At 38.9% G+C, this 25,324-nt stretch overlaps 1 protein-coding gene across 1 annotated transcript; it reads right to left on the bottom strand.

Annotated features, from left to right (window-relative positions):
- Positions 1–7,415: 7,415 nt before the first annotated feature.
- LOC139948167 (uncharacterized) lies at positions 7,416–24,316 on the bottom strand. The gene is made up of 19 exons (XM_071946226.1): positions 24,275–24,316; positions 23,023–23,254; positions 21,707–21,865; positions 20,808–21,047; positions 20,061–20,129; positions 19,174–19,285; positions 18,151–18,276; positions 17,309–17,487; positions 16,603–16,664; positions 13,163–13,985; positions 12,784–12,884; positions 12,141–12,249; positions 11,270–11,423; positions 10,820–10,892; positions 10,540–10,606; positions 10,122–10,207; positions 9,658–9,778; positions 8,968–9,090; positions 7,416–8,101 (listed from the first exon to the last, which is right to left on the bottom strand). Exons 1-19 carry the CDS (start codon positions 24,313–24,315, stop codon positions 8,036–8,038), a joined length of 2,943 nt encoding a protein of 980 aa, XP_071802327.1. The 5' UTR covers position 24,316; the 3' UTR covers positions 7,416–8,035.
- Between the last annotated feature and the right edge of the window lie 1,008 nt (positions 24,317–25,324).

Genomic DNA, 25,324 nt, shown 5'->3' with positions numbered 1-25,324 from the left:
TATTTTGCTCAAATTTTGCCCAAAAGTGCTAGTTTTTATCCAATTTTGCTGAAAAAGCAATAAGGCTATATCCTTGCGTTTTATCCAATTTTGCTCAAAAAGCTACAAGGCTATAACCTTGCGTTTTTATCCAATTTTGCTCGAAAAGCTAAAAGGCTATAAGCCTTGCGTTTTGAGCAAAATTTTGCTCAAAGAGCTACAAGGCCTTGCGTTTTTATCCAATTTTGCTGAAAAAGCCACAAGGCTATAGCCTTGCGTTTTTATCCAATTTTGCTCAAAGAGCTACAAGGCTATAGCCTTGCGTTTTTATCCAATTTTTCCTGAAAATTTAAAAGGCTTTATTTTGCTCAAATTTTGCCCAAAAGTGCTAGTTTTTATCCAATTTTGCTGAAAAAGCAATAAGGCTATATCCTTGCGTTTTATCCAATTTTGCTCAAAAAGCTACAAGGCTATAACCTTGCGTTTTTATCCAATTTTGCTCGAAAAGCTAAAAGGCTATAAGCCTTGCGTTTTGAGCAAAATTTTGCTCAAAGAGCTACAAGGCCTTGCGTTTTTATCCAATTTTGCTGAAAAAGCTACAAGGCTATAGCCTTGCGTTTTTATCCAATTTTTCCTGAAAATTAAAAAAGCTTTATTTTGCTCAAATTTTGCCCAAAAGTGCTAGTTTTTATCCAATTTTGCTGAAAAAGCAATAAGGCTATAGCCTTGCGTTTTTATCAAGTTTGCTCAAAAAGCTACAAGGCTATAGCCTTGCGTTTTTATCCAATTTTGCTCAAAAGCTACAAGGCTATAGCCTTGCGTTTTTATCCAATTTTGCTCAAAGAGCTACAAGGCTATAGCCTTGCGTTTTTATCCAATTTTTCCTGAAAATTAAAAAGGCTTTATTTTGCTCAAATTTTTCCCAAAAGTGCTAGTTTTTTATCCAATTTTGCTGAAAAAGCTACAAGGCTATAGCCTTGCGTTTTTATCCAATTTTGCTCAAAAGCTACAAGGCTATAGCCTTGCGTTTTTATCCAATTTTTCCTGAAAATTAAAAAGGCTTTATTTTGCTCAAATTTTTCCCAAAAGTGCTAGTTTTTTATCCAATTTTGCTGAAAAAGCTACAAGGCTATAGCCTTGCGTTTTTATCCAATTTTTCCTGAAAATTAAAAAAGCTTTATTTTGCTCAAATTTTGCCCAAAAGTGCTAGTTTTTATCCAATTTTGCTGAAAAAGCAATAAGGCTATAGCCTTGCGTTTTTATCAAGTTTGCTCAAAAAGCTACAAGGCTATAGCCTTGCGTTTTTATCCAATTTTGCTCAAAAGCTACAAGGCTATAGCCTTGCGTTTTTATCAAATTTTGCTCAAAAAGCTACAAGGCTATGTCGCCTTGCGTTTTTATCCAATTTTGCTCAAAAGTTACAAGGCTGTAGCCTTGCGTTTTTATCCAATTTTTCCTGAAAATTAAAAAGGCTTTATTTTGCTCAAATTTTGCCCAAAAGTGCTAGTTTTTATCCAATTTTGCTGAAAAAGCAATAAGGCTATAGCCTTGCGTTTTATCCAATTTTGCTCAAAAAGCTACAAGGCTATAACCTTGCGTTTTTATCCAATTTTGCTCAAAAGCTACAAGGCTATAGCCTTGCGTTTTTATCCAATTTTTCCTGAAAATTAAAAAGGCTTTATTTTGCTCAAATTTTTCCCAAAAGTGCTAGTTTTTTATCCAATTTTGCTGAAAAAGCTACAAGGCTATAGCCTTGCGTTTTTATCCAATTTTGCTCGAAAAGCTACAAGGCTATAGCCTTGCGTTTTTATCCAATTTTGCTCAAAAGCTACAAGGCTATAGCCTTGCGTTTTTATCCAATTTTTCCTGAAAATTAAAAAGGCTTTATTTTGCTCAAATTTTTCCCCAAAGTGCTAGTTTTTTATCCAATTTTGCTGAAAAAGCTACAAGGCTATAGCCTTGCGTTTTTATCCAATTTTGCTCGAAAAGCTACAAGGCTATAGCCTTGCGTTTTTATCCAATTTTGCTCAAAAGCTACAAGGCTATAGCCTTGCGTTTTTATCCAATTTTTCCTGAAAATTAAAAAGGCTTTATTTTGCTCAAATTTTGCCCAAAAGTGCTAGTTTTTATCCAATTTTGCTGAAAAAGCTACAAGGCTATAGCCTTGCGTTTTTATCCAATTTTGCTCAAAGAGCTACAAGGCTATAGCCTTGCATTTTTATCCAGTTTTTCCTGAAATTAAAAAGGCTTTATTTTGCTCAAATTTTTCCCCAAAGTGCTAGTTTTTATCCAATTTTGCTACAAGGCTATAGCCTTGCGTTTTAGTCCAATTCTGCTGAAAAAGCTCCAAGGCTCCTTGCGTTTTTATCCAATTTTGCTCGAAAAGCTAAAAGGCTATAAGCCTTGCGTTTTGAGCAAAATTTTGCTCAAAGAGCTACAAGGCCTTGCGTTTTTATCCAATTTTTGCTGAAAATTAAAAAGGCTTTATTTTGCTCAAATTTGCCCAAAAGTGCTAGTTTTTATCCAATTTTGCTGAAAAAGCAAAAAGGCTATATAGCCTTGCGTTTTTATCCAATTTTGCTCAAAAAGCTACAAGGCTATAGCCTTGCGTTTTTATCCAATTTTGCTCAAAGAGCTACAAGGCTATATAGCCTTGCGTTTTTATCCAATTTTTCCTGAAAATTAAAAAGGCTTTATTTTGCTCAAATGTTGCCCAAAAGTGCTAGTTTTTATCCAATTTTGCTGAAAAAGCAATAAGGCTATAGCCTTGCGTTTTTATCAAGTTTGCTCAAAAAGCTACAAGGCTATAGCCTTGCGTTTTTATCCAATTTTGCTCAAAAAGCTACAAGGCTATAGCCTTGCGTTTTTATCCAATTTTGCTCAAAAAACTACAAGGCTTTAGCCTTGCGTTTTTATCCAATTTTTCCTGAAAATTAAAAAGGCTTTATTTTGCTCAAATTTTGCCCAAAAGTGCTAGTTTTTATCCAATTTTGCTGTAGAAGCAATAAGGCCTTGCGTTTTTATCCAATTTTGCTCAAAAGCTACAAGGCTATAGCCTTGCGTTTTTATCCAATTTTGCTCAAAAAGCCACAAGGCTATAGCCTTGCGTTTTTATCCAATTTTGCTCAAAAGCTACAAGGCTATAGCCTTGCGTTTTTATCCAATTTTTCCTGAAAATTAAAAAAGCTTTATTTTGCTCAAATTTTGCCCCAAAGTGCTAGTTTTTATCCAATTTTGCTGAAAAAGCAATAAGGCTATAGCCTTGCGTTTTTATCAAGTTTGCTCAAAAAGCTACAAGGCTATAGCCTTGCGTTTTTATCCAATTTTGCTCAAAAGCTACAAGGCTGTAGCCTTGCGTTTTTATCCAATTTTGCTCAAAAAGCAATAAGGCTATAGCCTTGCGTTTTTATCAAATTTTGCTCAAAAAGCTACAAGGCTGTAGCCTTGCGTTTTTATCCAATTTTGCTCAAAAGTTACAAGGCTGTAGCCTTGCGTTTTTATCCAATTTTTCCTGAAAATTAAAAAGGCTTTATTTTGCTCAAATTTTGCCCAAAAGTGCTAGTTTTTATCCAATTTTGCTGAAAAAGCAATAAGGCTATAGCCTTGCGTTTTTATCCAATTTTGCTCAAAAAGCTACAAGGCTATAACCTTGCGTTTTTATCCAATTTTGCTCAAAGAGCTAAAAGGCTATAGCCTTGCGTTTTTATCAAATTTTGCTCAAAAAGCTACAAGGCTATGTCGCCTTGCGTTTTTATCCAATTTTGCTCAAAAGCTACAAGGCTATAGCCTTGCGTTTTTATCCAATTTTTCCTGAAAATTAAAAAGGCTTTATTTTGCTCAAATTTTTCCCAAAAGTGCTAGTTTTTTATCCAATTTTGCTGAAAAAGCTACAAGGCTGTAGCCTTGCGTTTTTATCCAATTTTGCTCGAAAAGCTACAAGGCTATATAGCCTTGCGTTTTTATCCAATTTTGCTCAAAAGCTACAAGGCTATAGCCTTGCGTTTTTATCCAATTTTTCCTGAAAATTAAAAAGGCTTTATTTTGCTCAAATTTTTCCCAAAAGTGCTAGTTTTTATCCAATTTTGCTGAAAAAGCTACAAGGCTGTAGCCTTGCGTTTTTATCCAGCTTTGCTCGAAAAGCTACAAGGCTATAGCCTTGCGTTTTTATCCAATTTTTCCTGAAAATTAAAAAGGCTTTATTTTGCTCAAATTTTTCCCAAAAGTGCTAGTTTTTATCCAATTTTGCTGAAAAAGCTACAAGGCTGTAGCCTTGCGTTTTTATCCAATTTTGCTCGAAAAGCTACAAGGCTATAGCCTTGCGTTTTTATCCAATTTTGCTCGAAAAGCTACAAGGCTATAGCCTTGCGTTTTTATCCAATTTTGCTCAAAGAGCTACAAGGCTATAGCCTTGCATTTTTATCCAGTTTTTCCTGAAATTAAAAAGGCTTTATTTTGCTCAAATTTTTCCCAAAAGTGCTAGTTTTTATCCAATTTTGCTACAAGGCTATAGCCTTGCGTTTTAGTCCAATTCTGCTGAAAAAGCTCCAAGGCTCCTTGCGTTTTTATCCAATTTTGCTCGAAAAGCTAAAAGGCTATAAGCCTTGCGTTTTGAGCAAAATTTTGCTCAAAGAGCTACAAGGCCTTGCGTTTTTATCCAATTTTTGCTGAAAATTAAAAAGGCTTTATTTTGCTCAAATTTGCCCAAAAGTGCTAGTTTTTATCCAATTTTGCTGAAAAAGCAAAAAGGCTATATAGCCTTGCGTTTCTATCCAATTTTGCTCAAAAAGCTACAAGGCTATAGCCTTGCGTTTTTATCCAATTTTGCTCAAAGAGCTACAAGGCTATATATATATAGCCTTGCGTTTTTATCCAATTTTTCCTGAAAATTAAAAAGGCTTTATTTTGCTCAAATTTTGCCCAAAAGTGCTAGTTTTTATCCAATTTTGCTGAAAAAGCAATAAGGCTATAGCCTTGCGTTTTTATCAAGTTTGCTCAAAAAGCTACAAGGCTATAGCCTTGCGTTTTTATCCAATTTTGCTCAAAAAGCTACAAGGCTATAACCTTGCGTTTTTATCCAATTTTGCTCAAAAAACTACAAGGCTATAGCGTTGCGTTTTTATCAAATTTTTCCAGAAAATTGAAAAGGCTTTATTTTGCTCAAATTTTTCCCAAAAGTGCTAGTTTTTATCCAATTTTGCTGAAAAAGCTACAAGGCTATAGCCTTGCGTTTTTATCCAATTTTTCCTGAAAATTAAAAAGGCTTTATTTTGCTCAAATTTTGCCCAAAAGTGCTAGTTTTTATCCAATTTTGCTGTAGAAGCAATAAGGCTATAGCCTTGCGTTTTTATCCAATTTTGCTGAAAAAGCTACAAGGCTATAGCCTTGCGTTTTTATCCAATTTTGCTCGAAAAGCTACAAGGCTATAGCGTTGCGTTTTTATCCAATTTTTCCAGAAAATTAAAAAGGCTTTGTTTTGCTCAAATTTTTCCCAAAAGTGATAGTTTTTATCCAGTTTTGCTGAAAAAGCAACAAGGCTATAGCATTGTGTTTTTATCCAATTTTTCCTGAAAATTAAAAAGGCTTTATTTTGTTCAAATTTTGCCCAAAAGTGCTAGTTTTTATCCAATTTTGCTGAAAAAGCTACAAGGCTATAATAGCCTTGCGTTTTTATCCATTTTTTCCTGAAAATTAGAAAGGCTTTATTTTGCTCAAATTTTTCCCAAAATTGCTAGTTTTTATCCAATTTTGCTCAAAAGCTACAAGGCTATAGCCTTGCGTTTTTTCCAATTATCAATTTATCAAAAATAGGCCAAAAATTTTAAAAACGACAAGGGGTACGTCCAGCCGTTTCATCAAAAATAGGCCAAAAATTTAACAAACGACAAGTGGTAAGTTCAGCCGTTTCATCAAAAATAGGCCAAAAATTTAACAAACGACAAGGGGTAAGTTCAGCCGTTTCATCAAAAAAAGGCCAAAATTGAAAACGACAAGGGGTACCTCCAGCCGTTTATTCAAAATTGGGCTATCAATTAAAAAAAAAAAAAAAATTGCAACACATTTGTACCAAAACTTCAGAAAATCACAAGGGGTTAGCCCGCATTTTAATAACCTTTGGGTAAAAAAAAGAAACAAAATACAAGGGCTAAGTCCAGCAACTAAGCCATGATTAAAGGCAAAGATTACCTAAAACCAAAGTTTAGTTTTGGGACCGTTCTGTTAATATATACTTCATTTTCCTTTTAACAAATAACAATGAGCATGCATCACACCAACTTTACACAACACTTGGCAAGGTAAACACAGAATAAATGCACAGCAACATTCGATATCTCAAAAATGATGTAAAATACACAACGACAAGAAACGTGGGCTCTGTTTTCAAAGAAGCCTTGTGAGGTTGATCAAAAATGTCCAAGGTTTAAAACATCGCTCAAAGTTAAAGACATTGGGCACTATTGGTATATGCCTAAGACTAGTCTTCACAGTTGGTGTATCTCAACATATGCATAAAATAACAAATCTGTGAAAATTTGAGCTCAATCGGTGGTCGAAGTTGCGAGATAACTATGCAAGAAGAAACACCCTCGTCATACCATGGTCACACGAAGTTGTGTGCTTTCAGATGCTTGATTTCGAGACCTCAAATTCTAAATCTGAGGTCTCGAAATCAAATTCGTGGAAAATTACTTCTTTCTCGAAAACTACGTCATTTCAGAGGGAGCGGTTTCTCAAAATGTTTTATATTATCAACCTCTCCCCATTGCTCGTAATGAAGAAAGGTTTTATGACAGTAATTATTTTTAGAGTGTAAGATACACAATACAAATATTGGCCATATAGTTTATACAACTAGTCCCAATCAAGCTAATGACAAAGTGCACTCTAAGATTCACCAAAAGACCCTCCCACTTCAATCTAATTTAGTTTAATTATAATTAATAGAGACGTTTGTAAAATTTGCTACAACAAAGTTCTTAACGTATAATTTTGCAAAAGTTTTTTTTTGCAAGCTGTCTTGAAAAATGTGGTGACAAGAGTGAGTTAAAGAGACCAATTAGAATGTTCACAAGACATATGGTTGGATAAACATCCGTACAGTTAATTGTCCCCCTTTTTCCTGGTGTATGTACTCTTTGTAGGATAAAAAACAGAATGTCCACAGATTTACACTAAACTTACACAGTTTGAAGATAATGATAGTTGAAAGCTTCCCTGAAAATATTACGTGCTGAGGTGTTGTAGTTTTGGGGTAATGAGTAAAACAACGTTATGAAAATAATTTTGGTCTCATGAGACCAAAATTATTTTAAGCATTTACAAACGTATTTTCATTACATTGTTTTACTCATTTCTCAAAAACTACAGCACCTCAGAAAGTAATATTTAAAGGGAAGCTTTCCACTGTCATTATCTTCAAACTCTGTAAGTTTAATGTAAATGTATGGACATTTTGAAAAAGTACCCAAATCCTTTAATTCTGTTTTTGTGTTCTTTCTATAAATGGATATGTATTTGTTTGTACTTGTTTATGCCTCTGAAGACGGTCCGGTTTGGATCGAAGCTAAGGCCATCTACCCTACTCATTAATTATGCATTACAAAGTGAGCAGATAAATTTTGAGTAATTGTTTGACAGAACTTGCGGAGGAAGCTTGGCAAAGAAAAAGAGGGAGATTGTTCCAGAAAGATAAGCCTGCGTGTGGTCACCCCTAAGAGTGCAACGATCGGATATCAGAAGTAGCAAAGAGTGTGATGGTCTTAAGTGCTATTCACACGACAGCAATTTAACTGGGGTCCCTTGCTTAATTATAGCATGGGTGTAAAAATGTAGCAATGTTTGACAAGATTTTGCAAGAAAACTTAGACAGTAGAAACAATATTGTTGTCCTTTCACACGAGATGACATTTTACAACCATGGTACAATTTAGCAAGGGACCCTTGATAAATTGCTCTTGTGTGAAAGGCTTAAGTCTGCGAGATGGTTGATATGCATGGATCAAGTTCTGTAAATAGATTAGTGAGGAGCCATCATGGATTGTGATGTATTTGGTTCAAATCATTGGCCAACTTCTGTTAGTGTTGATTTTCCATCCATTCCGGTTTTACAAGTGCTGTCTGAAGTCTGCAAAATAATAAGAATCAAGTGTTATAACGTTCCCTACCTGTGATGTTACAATAACACCCTACCATTTTTACAAGAGGCAATGCTTATTTCAATATACATAATCAAATACTGAGCGAAAACTAACTGTATCAATCCCACAGTCTTCCAGGGCTTAGTTTCATAGAGCTGCTAAGCACAAACATTTGCTTAGCTTGACAAGTTTGCCTTGATCGAAACGAGGTTAGGTCTATTTTCTTCCTCCATGGGTCTGCCAACCAAATTTCCACGTGATTGTCAGGATAAGCAAACAACAGCTGAATACCAGTAACAAGCAATATGCAACACATGGAAATTTGGTTGGTAATCCTGTTTTTTATCAAGGTAGAAATTTCATGCTAAGCAAATTGTTGTGCTTAGCAACTCTATGAAATTTGGCCTAGATGGTCTAGAGATTGTATATTTCACCATTCCAGGGGCGGATTCACGAAAATCTGCACGGGCGGGGTCATGGTGTCTGCTTAGAATAATACTGTTACTACGAGTCAATGTGGAGTTCCTATGTTGTTAACAATCCAGTGGATAAACGACCTTCGCTAGTCGACATTCGTAGAAGTCATGTAAATGTGAGTTCAACTATACGCCCGGAAAAATTAAAAAGGGCTGACGTATGTGTAAGACCTCCCGACGATTTCACAAAACTCTTCCTAACTTAGGATTAATCTTAGGACTTAGGCGAGTTCAATTCCGTATCCGAAGACGTTAGGACGAATTGAACTCGAGATATGATTTATCCTAGCGTTTCGTGAAATCGGCTGCAGGAAAGATAGTACTTTGCAAAGCATTGACTGCCTGTTTGGTTGAGGAAACGATTGAGAAGAACTTACTGATAGAGTAGTTGTGGCGCTTACAGATCCTGAATATCTTCCCAGTTTCTTCTTAATTCCGATCTTGAACGCGTTACGTACTTCACCATTCATCACGCAACAGACAGTGACCAGCCAAACTCCCTAAAATTAGAGTATCAAAATAAGGTATTATGTCAAATCTAAAACTATGCGGTGTGAACAACAACAAAAAGGGTTAAAACATTGTAATTAAAGACACTGGACACCTTTAGTATTTGTCAAAGACCAGTCTTTTCACTTGGTTTATCTCAACATATGCACAACATAACAAAGCCTGTGAAAAAATTGAACTCAATTGATCGTCGAAGTTGCGAGATAATAACTAAACAAAAAACAGCCTCACATGAAGCATGCGTGGAGTAAGTTGTGTTCTTTCAGATGCTTGAATTTCGGGACCTGAAAATCTAATTCTGTGGTCTCAAAATCAAATTCAAATATTTAAGTATTAAATAACACCATTCTCGAAAACTACGTTACTTGAGAGGGAGCAGTTTCTCACTATGTGTTATACTATCAACAGCCCTAAATTGCTTGTGAACAAGTAAGTTTTTATGCTTATAAATTATTATTATTATAAATAATTACCAATAGTGTCCAGTGCCTTAAATAAAACATTCAAAATCAAGGCTAAAAATTATTAAAATTTGAAGAGAACCAGATCAAACCTACCTGAAAACTGTTCATTAAAACAAAGATGTATTGAAATGCTACATGAAGGTGTGCAACGAGACCAACTCCCCATGAAATACCAAGCAGAGGTAACAAAACAAGCGAACTACGCAAACCAGTTCTGAAAAAGAAAAAAAAATCAATTTTATCAATGAGTTTCTGTTGCCGATGCGGGCGGATGTTAAGGTTAAATTGAAGGAACAATTACAAAATTGGCTCTTGCTCACGAAACAGTTGCTGGCAGTGTAATATCCCTTTATAGGAGTTTGCCGAGTGCCATTGACAGGAAGGTCATCTCAACAAACAAACACCCCAACAGACAAACAAACAAACAAACAAACAAACAAACAAACAAACTAACAAGAAAATCCCTTTCAATATATTTTTCTCTCAGTTGTCCTCTATAGATGTGGTAAGGTGGCAACAAAATTAATTAAAACAAATTAAAGTAAATTTTAACTTACTTAACTTTTGTCATGTTATCCACACTGCAAACATTCAATGCCGTTACCGTAGTTTTAATCACCATGCATAACACAAGGAAATTCACCTTTAAATAAAAACAATTTTATAAGTAGTCAGTTATAAATGTCAATAAATACTGTAATTAATAGATAAATACATTTTGCAAGTAGTGACTTTTTGAACGCTTGGTGGCAGCAGACTTACAAGATAAATCCATTATTCTCTGTAATATTTGCATGCTCAGAACTATACGTAAACAATGAAGCTTGACCTACTCAAAAGAGATATTCACATGATGGTACCGCAAATCTTCCTAGTTATACTTCAACCATGCACACTTTCAAATCCTACAAGGAAGTCTGCTGCCACCTAGAGTTCCAAAGTCTCCATTGCATAAAGGCACGAGCGGATACTCACCAGCATAATAACGCACACTGGTGCAACAAAAGCCCAGATAAAGCCATCCTCTGCACTCAGCCAACACCTAAATAAAACATACAAATGATTTCACAAATTTAAACTGCTTGATAATCAATTTTGATCTAAATAAGTTGCCTTTTAGTCTTAAAGATTTGATTTTAAATTGAGTGACATAAGTTTAATGATATGAAATAATGAAATCCAGATGTATTTCAGGAAACCATTACAATTGTTGAAAAAAAGCAAAATCTTATTATTTTGGTTGTGACTGACTTACGCTAGATTAGGAACTCCATAACCTTTCAGCTGAGTCGCTGATGACGAAATACCCACAATCAGCAACGGTGAACCTACAAAAAACGTCAACAGAAAAACGAAGATAGATAAGATGGAGACTTTGGAACGCTAGGTGGCAGCAGACTTACAAGGTAAATTAACACGCTGTTCTGGGCACGTGTACGTTAACCAAACTTTAAACTGGGTCTGACCTGTACCTTACACATACTTGTGTGGTGTGTGAAAAAGAGCCTCTAGAGAGTAAGTGTTCTTCATCAAATTGTATATGCAATGTACAGTTACAATGGGAGACTTTTAACGCTAGGTGGCAGCAAACTTACAAGGATAAATAAGTCTGCTGCCACCTAGTGTTTCAAACCCCAATGTTTCGTCACTCAGAATAATCCTGCATTGAAATGTATTTCCTTCACTGACTTTCAAAGTAACTTACCCCATCCAAGTAAACAATAGCACTTGGCCATTTGTTTCTCACTCCCATACACTGTGACGATGAGTCGATAAAGATGGATGCCTTCCACTAACATCCAAGAAAACACTACTAAGTATAGATAGTGCAGTACCATTGCGATGATCTTACATGGTATCTACAAAGGAATAATGTTTTAAGAGGAAACTATAATAGATAGTAAACTTGCGGGTACAACCATGTCAAAATCTCTTAGTGTGAGTGTTGGCTCTGAAATTCTTCCACTTTGACATTGGGTGCGTTCGTTTAGCTTCCCTGGGTCGACCCCGGTGTGTGGAGTTTTTTTTTTCCATGACGAACGTGGGTAATTATCTGCACACGTTCGTCATGGAAAAAAAAAAACCACCACACACCGGGGTCGACCCGGGGAAGCTAAACGAACGCACCCAATATAAATATTGTTGGGCTTACATTTAAGTAGGATTTAAAACTTTGCATGGTGGAAATACGATATCGAAAGGTTTGCGGTAACACCATGTAATGGCTATGACTAATGACTATGTCTAAAATGGGTTGGGGTGGTTCTGAAAAGATCCGTTGGTTCACACCTTCATTGCTCTGTCTTCACCACAGATGGGCCAGTATGGAGGTAAGGGAAGAGACTACCCAATCTGTTAACTTTGGTTTTAAGTAGGATTTGAACCTTTGCAGGGTGGAAATACGATATGGAAAGGTTTGCGGTAACACCATGTAACTCTAAATGAGTTGGGGTGGTTCTGTTGGTTTCAACTCGACGTTTCGATCAGCATGCTTTGATCATCTTCTGAATAAAGCTATAATATCTTGCATTGAATAATCTCACAATCATATTTATGCACACAATGCATATTCTCACCAAATAGGAAGTCAAAAGCAGACTGATCAGAAAGAGTGTCATCGCTATGAGTAGAGATCCCATCAAATTCATGTGAATTAGAATGCGCTCTGTATCCAAGGAAGAGTGCCTGTGGAAAAAAAGGGACAATAAAATAAAAATTAAAAAACTTATTATTAAAGGCAGTTGACACTATTGGTAATTGCTCAAATAAAAGAAAACATTCCAATTAGTGTTTTGGTGGGATTTTGAACTGTAGTGTCCCAGTGTTGGAAGGCTATGCTAAGGACAGGGGACCAGTTAGACTTGACTCAAGTCCCAATCCCGTGCCATCGCTAGAAAACTGCTCTGCATTCCCCCCAAACCTGTTCCGCACGTCGGGGGGACCACTGTGGGTATGCTTAGGAACCTCTCGCTCGAGAACGGGACTTGAATCAAGTCTAGGGACTGGTAGGCAGCGGGGCACTTTGGGACGTTAGATGGCAGCAGACTTACCAGGCAAACCCATTGTTCTAGTCAATGTGCGTATGTTCAGAACTACCGTAAAACAATAGATATTTATAAGAGATGTTAAATTTGCATCGGGGAAAGATATTAAGCTGTCTGCTGCCACCAAGCGTTCCAATGTCGCCATTTGGTGAGTGTTGAGGTAATAGACTTTTACCTGAATACGATGAAGCATACCAGAGCTACAATCAGAGCAACGATGGACATGATGCACCCAATCAAGTTTAGAACATCCAAGATGCTCTCAGAAACGGCGTCCTAAAGACAGTGAAGAAAAAAATCATCAATACTATGAGAACTGCCCAATCTTTAAATCAATTTGTGTGTGTTTTTTATATTTGAAATAGAACAATCTTAAAACAAGAGTAAACTAAAAACTGGTTATAAGTACTGCCTGGTTGGGGAGTAACTGGAAACTAATTCTTTAAGATGATTTACAATTCCACCTTTAACACTTGCACCACATTTTTTTACAGAGGTAATTTAAAAGAAAAACGTATACGAAAGGTTGATAAAAATTTCCATAATATACATACCACTGGGTAGTAGTAGTAGTAATAGTAGTATGACTCATCAGTAACTGTGTCATTGATGACCGAGACATTTGAATTGGACGCAGCTGATTGGTTGCTGGTTGAGATGACGTCACGTGCTGTGGCTTGATTGGTCGGATTGAAAGATGTACTCTTTGCTTCAGTAACTGCTTCAGTAGTTACTACGTGAATAGTTGGTTTAGGGGCTGTGGTGGTCGGTAAAGTGGTGGTGTGCTTTTCAGTTGGTTTTGAGGTGGTTTTAGTTTCTGCCAAAGTAGTTACAATGGGACGGGTTGTAGAAGCCAGTAAGTTAGTGGTGTGCCCAATCAACTCAGTTGGTTTTGTGATAGCTTCAGTTGCCCAGGTATTTGGTTTAGGGGATGGTGTAGTCGGTATAAGGGTCGTGTGTTTAAAGAATTCGGTTGGCTTTGAATTGGTTACTGCCCCTGTAGTTACTATGGGCGGGGATGTTGTGGTTGGTAAAATAGTGGTGTGCTTAACTTCAGTTACTGCTTCGGTAGTGACTTTGGGGGGATATGTAGTAGTCGGTGTAGTGGTAGTTGCTTCCTCAGTAGTTACTAGTGGAGGGGGTGTGGTGGTCGGTAAATTAGTGGTTTGCTTCACCGGTTCAGTTGGCTTTGAAGTGGTGACTTTTCTGCGGCGTCGGACTCTTATTGGTACAATACGCATCAAAATGGCATAGTTTGTGGTATGGTTACAGTAGCAAGAGACCAAATCGCCAACATTGTCCTCAATAAATTCTTCATCAAGAATGTCCACACGCTGGCATCCTTTTGTTGACCATCCACCTATCTCTGTATCACTGAAAATAATAGAACAATAGAAAACAAATAATTTGACGTCTTCGAAAGGCAGGGGGAGAGTGATCATTTAGCAGGACTTGCAATCACAAGGTTGTGGGTTTGAATCCTACCAAGCTAACCATGGTCCAGTGGTTAGACTGCAGGACTTGCAATCGAAGGTTGTGGGTTTGAATCCAACCAAGCTAACTGTGGTCCAGTGGTTAGACTGCAGGACTTGCAATCGAAGGTTGTGGGTTTGAATCCAACCAAGCTAACTGTGGTCCAGTGGTTAGACTGCAGGACTTGCAATCACAAGATTGTGGGTTTCAATCCTACCAAGCTAACTGTGGTCCAGTGGTTAGACTGCAGGACTTGCAATCACAAGGTTGTGGGTTTGAATCCTACCAAGCTAACCGTGGTCCAGTGGTTAGACTGCAGGACTTGCAATCGAAGGTTGTGGGTTTGAATCCAACCAAGCTAACTGTGGTCCAGTGGTTAGACTGCAGGACTTGCAATCGAAGGTTGTGGGTTTGAATCCTACCAAGCTAACTGTGGTCCAGTGGTTAGACTGCAGGACTTGCAATCGAAGGTTGTGGGTTTGAATCCAACCAAGCTATCTGTGGTCCAGTGGTTAGACTGCAGGACTTGCAATCACAAGGTTGTGGGTTTGAATCCTACCAAGCTAACCGTGGTCCAGTGGTTAGACTGCAGGACTTGCAATCGAAGGTTGTGGGTTTGAATCCAACCAAGCTAACTGTGGTCCAGTGGTTAGACTGCAGGACTTGCAATCACAAGATTGTGGGTTTCAATCCTACCAAGCTAACTGTGGTCCAGTGGTTAGACTGCAGGACTTGCAATCACAAGGTTGTGGGTTTGAATCCTACCAAGCTAACCGTGGTCCAGTGGTTAGACTGCAGGACTTGCAATCGAAGGTTGTGGGTTTGAATCCAACCAAGCTAACTGTGGTCCAGTGGTTAGACTGCAGGACTTGCAATCACAAGATTGTGGGTTTCAATCCTACCAAGCTAACTGTGGTCCAGTGGTTAGACTGCAGGACTTGCAATCACAGTTGTGGGTTTGAATCCTACCAAGCTAACCGTGGTCCAGTGGTTAGACTGCAGGACTTGCAATTGCAAGGTTGTGGGTTTGAATCTACCAAGCTAACCGTGGTCCAGTGGTTAGACTGCAGGACTTGCAATCACAAGGTTGTGGGTTTGAATGCTACCAAGCTAACCGTGGTCCAGTGGTTAGACTGCAGGACTTGCAATCGAAGGTTGTGGGTTTGAATCCAACCAAGCTAACTGTGGTCCAGTGGTTAGACTGCAGGACTTGCAATCACAAGGTTGTGGGTTTGAATCCTACCAAGCTAACCGTGGTCCAGTGGTTAGACTGCAGGACTTGCAATCGAAGGTTGTGGGTTTGAATCCAACCAAGCTAACTGTGGTCCAGTGGTTAGACTGCAGGACTTGCAATCACAAGATTGTGGGTTTCAATCCTACCAAGCTAACTGTGGTCCAGTGGTTAGACTGCAGGACTTGCAATCACAGTTGTGGGTTTGAATCCTACCAAGCTAACCGTGGTCCAGTGGTTAGACTGCAGGACTTGCAATTGCAAGGTTGTGGGTTTGAATCTACCAAGCTAACCGTGGTCCAGTGGTTAGACTGCAGGACTTGCAATCACAAGGTTGTGGGTTTGAATGCTACCAAGCTAACCGTGGTCCAGTGGTTAGACTGCAGGACTTGCAATCGAAGGTTGTGGGTTTGAATCCAACCAAGCTAACTGTGGTCCAGTGGTTAGACTGCAGGACTTGCAATCACAAGGTTGTGGGTTTGAATCCTACCAAGCTAACCGTGGTCCAGTGGTTAGACTGCAGGACTTGCAATCACAAGGTTGTGGGTTTGAATCCTACCAAGCTAACCGTGGTCCAGTGGTTAGACTGCAGGACTTAAAATCGCAAGGTTGTGGGTTTGAATCCTACCAAGCTAACCGTGGTCCAGTGGTTAGACTGCAGGACTTGCAATCACAAGGTTGTGGGTTTGAATCCTACCAAGCGAACCGTGGTCCAGTGGCTAGACTGCAGGACTTGCAATCACAAGGTTGTGGGTTTGAATCCTACCAAGCTAACCGTGGTCCAGTGGTTAGACTGCAGGACTTGCAATCACAAGGTTGTGGGTTTGAATCCTACCAAGCTAACCGTGGTCCAGTGGTTAGACTGCAGGACTTGCAATCGCAAGGTTGTTGGTTTGAATCCTACCAAGCGAACCGTGGTCCAGTGGTTAGACTGCAGGACTTGCAATCGCAAGGTTGTGGGTTTGAATCCTACCAAGCGAACTGTGGTCCAGTGGCTAGACTGCAGGACTTGCAATTGCAAGGTTGTGGGTTCCAACCCTACCAAGCTAGCGGCTGATTTCACAATGACTAGAATAAAGTGTTGTCGTCTAGCTACTGAATCACAATATAAAGATTTGTGCAATTCAGAATCATAGACGTTGAAAGGTTTCAAGCCGAAGTCTTTTTCGGATGCAAACAACAACTACAACAACAACAACAACAACAACAACATCAACAACAACATCAACAACAACAACAACAACAACAAAACCAAAACCTACAAACATACACCCCAACAAACAAACTTACTTTAGAAAGTCATCCCAAAATCCACAAAACGATACTCTTTCCATTGATGCATTCACGGAACCCTAAAACGCCAGGGAGGAATTAAGAAATAAGATGTTGGCTCAATTGTAATGACAAAATGTGATTAAATAAGTAAACAGTATACTCACATTGTTTGTGCCTTTGTTAAGTTTATACAGAAATGAGTGGTCACATTTATAAAGGATTAAAGGGCAAAGTATACCTTTAGTATTTGGAACAATGACAAGCCTATCGACACTATTGGTAATTACTCAAAATAATTATTAGCATAAAAACTTACTTGGCTACAAGCAATGGAGAGCTGTTGATAGTATAAAACATTGTGAGAAAAGGCTCCCTCTGAAGTGACGTAGTTTTCGTGAAAGAAGTAATTTGTCCACGAATTTGATTTCCAGACCTCAGAATTAGATTTTGAGGTCCCGAAGTCAAGCATCTGAAGGCACACAACTTCGTGTGACAAGGGTGTTTTTTCTTCAATATTATCTCGAAACTTTCGACGACCAATTTAGTTCCAATTTGACAGTTTTTTGTGTATATGTTGAGATACACCAAGTGAGAAGACTAGTCTTTGACAATTACCAATAGTGTTTAAAGGCAAATTATACAATATTTTTATTTTATTTTAACAATGACAGGCCTAAAGACAAAATGATAAACATTATAGTTATAAATGTCTATTATTTACCGTAAGGTTTGTGATTTGTCGCTTGAAAGATGCAGGTGATGAGAATCGTCCAGTAGGAGTAAACACTGTTGCAGAAATCACATCCGCGATGATGTTATCATTGGTTCCTGTTTGATGGTTGTTGAGTATCTCAGTAATGTTGGTATGAGCAACACCCAGAATGGAGATTTTATTTGTTTCTGTTGGTGAAGCAAGAAGTTATTGGGCATAATACTTTGGTCGTCATTAAAGGAACACGTTGCCTTGGATCGGACGAGTTGGTCTATGAAAAGAGTTTGACACCGTTTGTTATGAAATGCATATGGTTAGAAATATGTTTTAAATGTAGAATATAATGATCCACACAAGTATCACTCAAAATTGCACGGTTTCATTTTACGTCGCGAACTAACACGGTCGGCCATTTATGTGAGTCAAATTGTTGACCCCCATAAATGGCCGACCGTGTTTGTCGACAGGGTAAAACGAAAACCACGCAATTGTGAGGCATATTTGTGTAGATCATTGTATTCTACTTTTACAACATCTTTCTAACCACACCGATTGTATAACAAACGGTTACATAGTGCTTTTCAAGGACCAACTCGACAGATCCAAGGCAACGTGTTCCTTTAACACCCTTAGTACGTTAAACTGCCAATTCTTGTTTTACGCTGCGTATGAATTTGGTGAAAGTCCTTGGGATTTTTTTATTATTTTTTTTATATATTTTTTTATTACTACGGTAATCCCGTTTTTTTATACAAAAAATGGCGATTTGTCTTTAGATTTTTTTCTGCAGATTCATATTCGTGGCAATTGTAAAAAATATTGGGTCTTGCATAATACTTTTACATACTTACTGTTAGGTCCCGAGCTGAGAAGATCAGATCCCTTGATAGTAATTTGCTCCTGAGTGTTTTGAAATGGCTTAAAGATCCAATCTTTCTGACTAAATTCTTCAAGAGTGTTAGACTCCAGAATGCAACCTGGAGAGGGAGGGAGGGGTGTCAAAACAAGAGATATTTGTTTTATTTTTTTATTTTTTTATTTTAAGATAGAGTCAAACTCCTGAAGCCATGATCCTCCGTGGTGTGCCGAGCACCAGACTCAAGCTCTTAGGTAATCTGATCAGCTGAGTGTGTGTTTCAGTCCCGGTCGTGATGGCATTTTGTGTTTTCTTGAGCAAAATACTTTACAATAATTTGCTTTGTCCTACGGAAGGACCATTAAGGCGTAGAGGTCCCCGTTACTTATATTTGGTTTGCGGTAACACCATGTGTGTATCTACTTCCCATCAACAGGGTATCTTCTTCCGTTGCCCTTGTTTCTTTTTCGATGTTTTTTTGTTTGTTTGTTTTTGTTTGTTTGTGTGTTTTCTTGTCTGTATTAAGGCTTTTGTCTACAAGCCACGGCTTATCTAACAGCCTCATGCTCTCTGGTTATTAATTTATTATTTGCTTTTAGATTATATTGGTGTTGTTTTTTTTGTATAATTTAATACACTTTAGATTTGTTAAATTTCTATGTACTGTTTAATTCTCACAATTGTTTGTTTTTTTCAACAAGAGTATGGAATAAACGTTTGTTGAATTGAATTGAATTGAATAGGTTTTTTTTCTTAGATAACTGTTTTGCTTTATTTTACTATACCGCTGAGTAGATTGTTCGGGTGTTCGGGAGACTTCTCAGTTCTAAAAAGAACTGTCCTGCTTATTAACTGTAATACCTGGGCGGATGGTATAGAAAATAGACTTGGGCTCTACATTAGCTTATAGGATCGTGATTAACTGTACTGCCGCGGAGTCAGTTCTGAATAAAACTTCATGATTTTGCAGTTGCTATAAGCAATTAATACTCATGTCAAGAGAAATATAATAACTCACTCATAGTCGGTGTGTCTGCCCGCAACACCTCCCCGACTTCGAGTTGAGATCCCATTACTTGTGCCACATCATCCAGTCTGTCCAACAGGCTGATGGGACTAGCATCACTCAGCTAAAAACATAAGAAGGTACAGTATATATAAACTGCTCACAAAAAGTTGGGAAACTTTTTTCAATCAAGTATATTTTTATCATTTATTACTTTGTTTGTATTAAGTTTTATCTTCAAGTGCACGCTAATCCTCCAATCAGATTCGCAGAATGGAGTGGTAATAAAAACCTTTATATTAACACCCCCTACCAATACTCTACCTTTTCATTGGTTTAGAGCGCGTCACATGATATGTCTTAATTTTACTAGACGACGGCCGTGTGATAGTGCATCGGTTTGCCGTGCGCTAGTCCGAAGACTATCACATAGCGTGCAGTAGCCAGACGTCCGTTGCGTGTACCCAGACGTCCGTTGCGTGTACGAGGATGATAAATTAATAGTCTGTAACCATTTCGGATTACATGACACTACATGCAGCACAGTAAAAGTTTTCGCAATCTGCATTCGCGTCGTCTGTGGATTGTAGCATTCAGGTCTGTAACTTAATAGTACAGTATTTAGAAATGTCTGGGGCGTTATAAAACAAATATTGACTGCTTTTACTCGTGCAATGGTCAAAACTAGTAAATAATAAAAATATACTTTATTGAAAAAAAGTTTCCTATAACTTCTTGTGAGCAGTTGTAAAACACTATTGGATTGACCAACAGTAGATAAACCCAACTCTGCATGCAGAAACAGTATATTCAACACCTCATTTTTGTTATGTTACAACAATTGAAAGAAAAGGTTTTTTTCTTGAAAGTGATTGTATAAATAAGAGCTTTATATTTACTTGATTGATTGTATTCCAGGTTGCGTCACCATTCCAAGTTAGTAGCTCCGAGGTGATGTCGGCAGCTAACTGTCAACAAATCGTATACATGTGTTTTGCTATTATCATGAACAAAGTTAGTTCAGGACACTGGACACTATTGGTAATCATCAAAGACCAGTCTTCTCACTTGGTGTATCTAAACATAATATGCATAAAATAACGAACATGTGGAACTTTAAACTAAATTGGTAGTCGAAGTTACGAGAACATAATGGAAGAAAAAGACACCTTTGTTACACGAAGTTGTGTGCTTTCAGATGCTTGATTTCGGGACGTCAAAATCTAATTCTGAGGTCTCGAAATCAAATTCGTGGAAACTTTCTTATTTCTCGAAAACAACGCTACTTTAGAGGGAGCCGTTTCTCACAATGTGCTATACTATCAACAGCTCTCCACTACTTGTACCAAATAAGGTTTTATGCTAATAACTATTTTGAGTAATATTACCTTGTAATGGCCTTGACGTTTCAACCATAGCAAACCTTTCTCGAAGACTAATATAATAATGACAACCCTCACATAAACAGGTGTATTGTAACAGAAGCAGTCATGAGAAAATGCACGACAAGAAAGACAGAAAGTTATACATATTGTTATAAGCAAAGAGCCGAAATACATAACGAAATATGTTTGGGGCTACATCTAACACTGGATGAACACACGCTAAATGATGACGTAGATGATGATGATGAAGACAAAACATACCTGAAAAGATGAGTTGTCCCCGTTCGTAGCAACATCGTCGGTGATACCCTCCAAGCAACATATAAGTTCAGTCATTTCTTCCAATGAACTTGCAACATTGTCTGATAAAGTTGGAGTGGGTGTTGTCGGTATCGGCATGGGGCTTGCGCTAGCATACATCAGATGGTCATCGGAAAACAAGTGACAGACAAGTTCATCACAGAGTCTTTTTGGTACCGGCTGGTCACAAGGAGTGCTTCCCTGTGAAGTAAACCATGGGGCTATTAAAATGCGAAAGAGTACACTTTGAACGCCTTCATTGTTCTGCTTACCGTTAGCAAAGAATTCGCGCTTACGGAAGCAGGGAATTCTGTGCTTACGTCAAGCTTTTCCACGGGTTAGCGTGGAACTTTTGCTACTGCGCTTGCGTACTTCACATTACTACTGGGCATTATACGCTAACACAGCTAGTGCAGACATTTGGGGCTTGCAGAGATAAGAATGGTGATCGTAAGCGCATAATTTGGCGGTAAGCAGATCCATGAAATTGGGCCCTGGTTGCATTTCACCTTTACAGGGAAAGACCCATAAATATTTGCACGGGTTGGGTCGGGTGTGTCATTCAATTACATGACATGGCTTGTTTGTGTACGAGTCAATGGATAGTTCTATACAGCGGACCAGTCTTGTTAAAATCCAGCGGGTGGACGACCTCGCCCTTTAGCCACTCAAATTAAAACTATGTTCCTCAAATCTCAAGCGTGTTTTCCTAGAAATCAAATTCATCTGATAGTAACTGTTTTAAATGCTCATAGTTATAGGAGGCAGTGTAACGTACAAAAAGTTAAAGCAAAACGTTTAAGTCATAATTTTGAAACTTTTACTTGCCTGATATTACAATAATAATTATGTAAACCTACCGGGGAAGATGTTCCTCCAGAAAGTATCTCCAGATTAAATTTAATCCAGCAGACCTCGACGGAGTCTGCTTCAGCCATGATACGAATTACGTTGAAACTAGTTAAGTCAAAGCTAGAACGATGTTGAAAAACAAACCCTTGATATCCATTCACGCGTACCTATAAAAAAAATCAATATGTCATGTGAGATTTGTTTTATGCAAGTTGCCAGACACACAAGGCCTGAAGGCCACTTCAAGGTGTGGGCTACAGATGAACTATTTTCCAGGGGGCGTTGCAACCTACTCCTAGGGCTGAAACAGGGTTACCGCCTTTACAGTCCGTGAATGTAGGCTTGGGTATCATCCATCAGAGGCCTGGCAGGTAAAGCAGATGTGGAAAACAGCGCCCTCAGTTTGTCAAGGCTGGCGAACTGTGTTCAAACTCATTTAGGGGAAAATCGTCACTGTCGTCAAGGGGTCATTATATTAAATAGATAAGCCGTTTTTGACTCTCGGCTGAAAAAGCCGCGCGGCCGGGTGCATTTTTGACTCGAATTATTTATTACTAACTGCACATTTTGAGAGTAAAATGGTTATTAACTGGTATCTTCGATGTCTATTTGGCCATACAAAGGTAATAGTAGAAATATTCAGATCATCCTTTGTTGGCTGTTGAAGCTACCAAGGGAGCGAGACGGCACCGCCCCTCCCGCTTCGGCACGATAGAGCCTGGAGCAAATCCGAGTGTGCACCATGGCTTACTAAAGTTTATTAGTTCGACTTGAACCCAGGCTGGTCGTCCATTGGTTGACTACTGTGGTCGACCATTTGGAACAAGCCTCAAGACAATGGTTTCTTCACTGGTCCCAAATAGCCTGTTCCAGTCTAACATGTGTAAACTATATACATTACAAAATAAGTTAAGTTAGAAATACAAAGCAACAAAATACAAAACACCCGCACACTTAAAAAAAAAAAGTACCAGCCAAAACAACGCCAACCAGTCACCAATAGGACATCAAGACAACACCAGGCTGGGGAAAAACAAGTCATCCTACCCCTCCTATATGGACTGAGTCAAGAGTAGACCTGTGGACAAGTCGTTAAATCGGCCCCGCGCGCTGAGATAGGCGAGCTGTGGCGGTGCTCTCGCGAGATCACTGCTCTCGTGCGAACTGCTGGCTCCCCGATTTATACTCCAGTTGAAATCAGGGAGCCATCAGTTCGTGCGAGAGCAGTGATCTCACGAGAGCACCGCCACAACTCGACTATCTCAGCGCGTGGGGCCAACTTAACGACTTGTCCATAAGTCTAAGTCAAGAGCAGTATATTTACCTCATAGGTGTCAATCAAACAAAGTATAGTTATTGCAAACACTTCATTATCATGCAGTTTAAGGTGACCATAGACGTGTGTTTCGGGTGACGTGAACTGATAAGATCCTGCAGAGTACCAGTTCCTCTCAATCTGCCCATACGTGGAATTAACGTGAACGCGTATTGCCATAGCTGTCTCTATGGCAGCTGATGTTGGGTTACCAATGCTTTTCTGTAGGTTAAACCTGACCCTGTATTTGAAAGTTAAATGAAAACGGGTATACAGTTTTAGTGCTGAGGTATAGTAAAATAATGGACCTTATGCATTGACGTCATCACCACAGCCGCCGTCTTAATTTTAGATGTAAAGCGACGAAACGATATACATCGAGACCTTATCGCGAGGACTCCGTACATGCGCATTAGGCGTGGAGTGAGATGCATATTGGTCTAGCTAGTGGTCAAGTTTGATCCATAGCTAGACCAGCAAACACCTCATGCAACAGTTAGCGCTTGCGCAATGGGTATTTGCGAAAAGGTCTATGGCGTCATGGTGAGTAGGGCGCCCTCACCAAGAGGTCAAAAAGAGATTGTTCATTGGCCAATCATATCAGGTATGACAGAATAACGTACCAGGTAAAATCCATTGTTCTTGGTAATGCATGAACAACGTAAACAATGGACATGGGTCTGTGGTTAACATAGCGTCCAAAAATCTCCCATTGCTTATCATATTTTTACTTCTAAGATGGCGGCTGGGTGACGTCACTCAACGCTGCACCGGCTTGCATGAGTTGTTTAATCTGTTTGCTACCCATTATACTGTTGTTGATAAGATTGTCATGTTTGACAAACCTGACCCCACCCGTGCAAATATGTCTAGGTCTGCTCTCCCTGGAATGGTGAAATCATACAATCTCTGGGTGCGTTCGTTTAGCTTTCCTTGTTAGACCCCGGTGTGTGGCGGTTTTTTTCCCCAGGAAAACCGTGGGTGACTATCTGCACACGTTCGTTACCGTGGGTAACTATCTGCACACGTTCGTCCTGAAAAAAAAAACCCGCCACACACCGGGGTCGACCCGGGGAAGCTAAACGAACGCACCTATTACGGTTGCTATCACTCAGTCCCCAGTTCAACCCTCAATAGTAGGACCAGTATAGTTGACTTAAGAATTGCCAGTTGCCAAAATGGCAGGGTGTTATTATGACATCCCAAATGAAATCTTGTGCACTTGAGGGTTTTAACAACTTCATGGATTGTCTAAACATACCATTCAATTCCAGGACGCAAATGCAGTTTGATCTCAAGCATGTTTCCAGGATACAAGGATGTAGGTAACGTCTCTTCGTGAACCATTTGGGGCATTTCAACTGTATCTAAAAAGCAAATGATAAAATAGAATTAGCTGTTCTAAACTGCTTACCAACCAAAAGGACCCATGTTGTAAATGCAAAATTAACCTGAGGTTTCTACCAAAGATTATAGAGCGCCGCAAGGTGAAAGATGCGGAACTGAAGCTTTATCTATTGTTGGAACGTGAAATACGCATGGGCGCCATTTCAGCAAGTGAATGTTTTGTTTCCCATTGATAGGAATGGTCATTGTCTGCACTGATCTGCACTGATCTACTGTTGTATCAAAAGAGTTACTTGCCGACATGGCGTCCAGTGGGATTTCACTATTCAGCCCGAGTTCCGCATCTTGCGCCTTGCGGCGCTCTATAATCTTTGGTTTCTACCCTAACGGAGTCTTTTTCGAAGGCTAATTGAATGGCAACACAACACAAAACATAGTATAGGTATATTAGTGTAATGGATGCAGTCAAGTGGAAATACATGAACAGAGAGAGATAGGGGGGGGGGGGCAGAAAGCACTTACAGAAAAAGCAGGAGGTAAACAATGAGTATGGAGACAAAGGGTGCGTTCGTTTAGCTTCCCTGGGTCGACCCTGTTGTGGGGTGTTTTTTTTCCAGCAGGACAAACGTGGGTAATTATCTGCACACGTTTGTCCTGGGAAAAGAAAACGCCTCACACCGGGGTCGACCCGGGGAAGGTAAACGAACGCCCCCAAAGGCGGCGAGGGCAGGGGCTGGTTTGACCATTGACCACAACCATGGGGAAAAAGGTGGGAAGAGGGGGAACAAGTAATTCATTAGTGAATGAGGCATTCAAAAGAACGAATTTCTGTTAAGGAAATTAAAAGGAAAAGGCCAAGACAAAAGATTATAAGTCATTTCCTTTTGGATATTCAGCAGACCATGCATCTGAGGCGCCTTATCCGCATTCCCTACTCAGACGTAGCGACTTAGCCTAGGTGGGT

This window comes from Asterias amurensis, chromosome 15 (assembly GCF_032118995.1).
Source record: "Asterias amurensis chromosome 15, ASM3211899v1".
Lineage (NCBI taxonomy): Eukaryota > Metazoa > Echinodermata > Asteroidea > Forcipulatida > Asteriidae > Asterias > Asterias amurensis.
The sequence above is the reverse complement of the archived record's forward strand: the minus strand, read 5'-3'. Positions and strand labels throughout refer to the sequence as shown.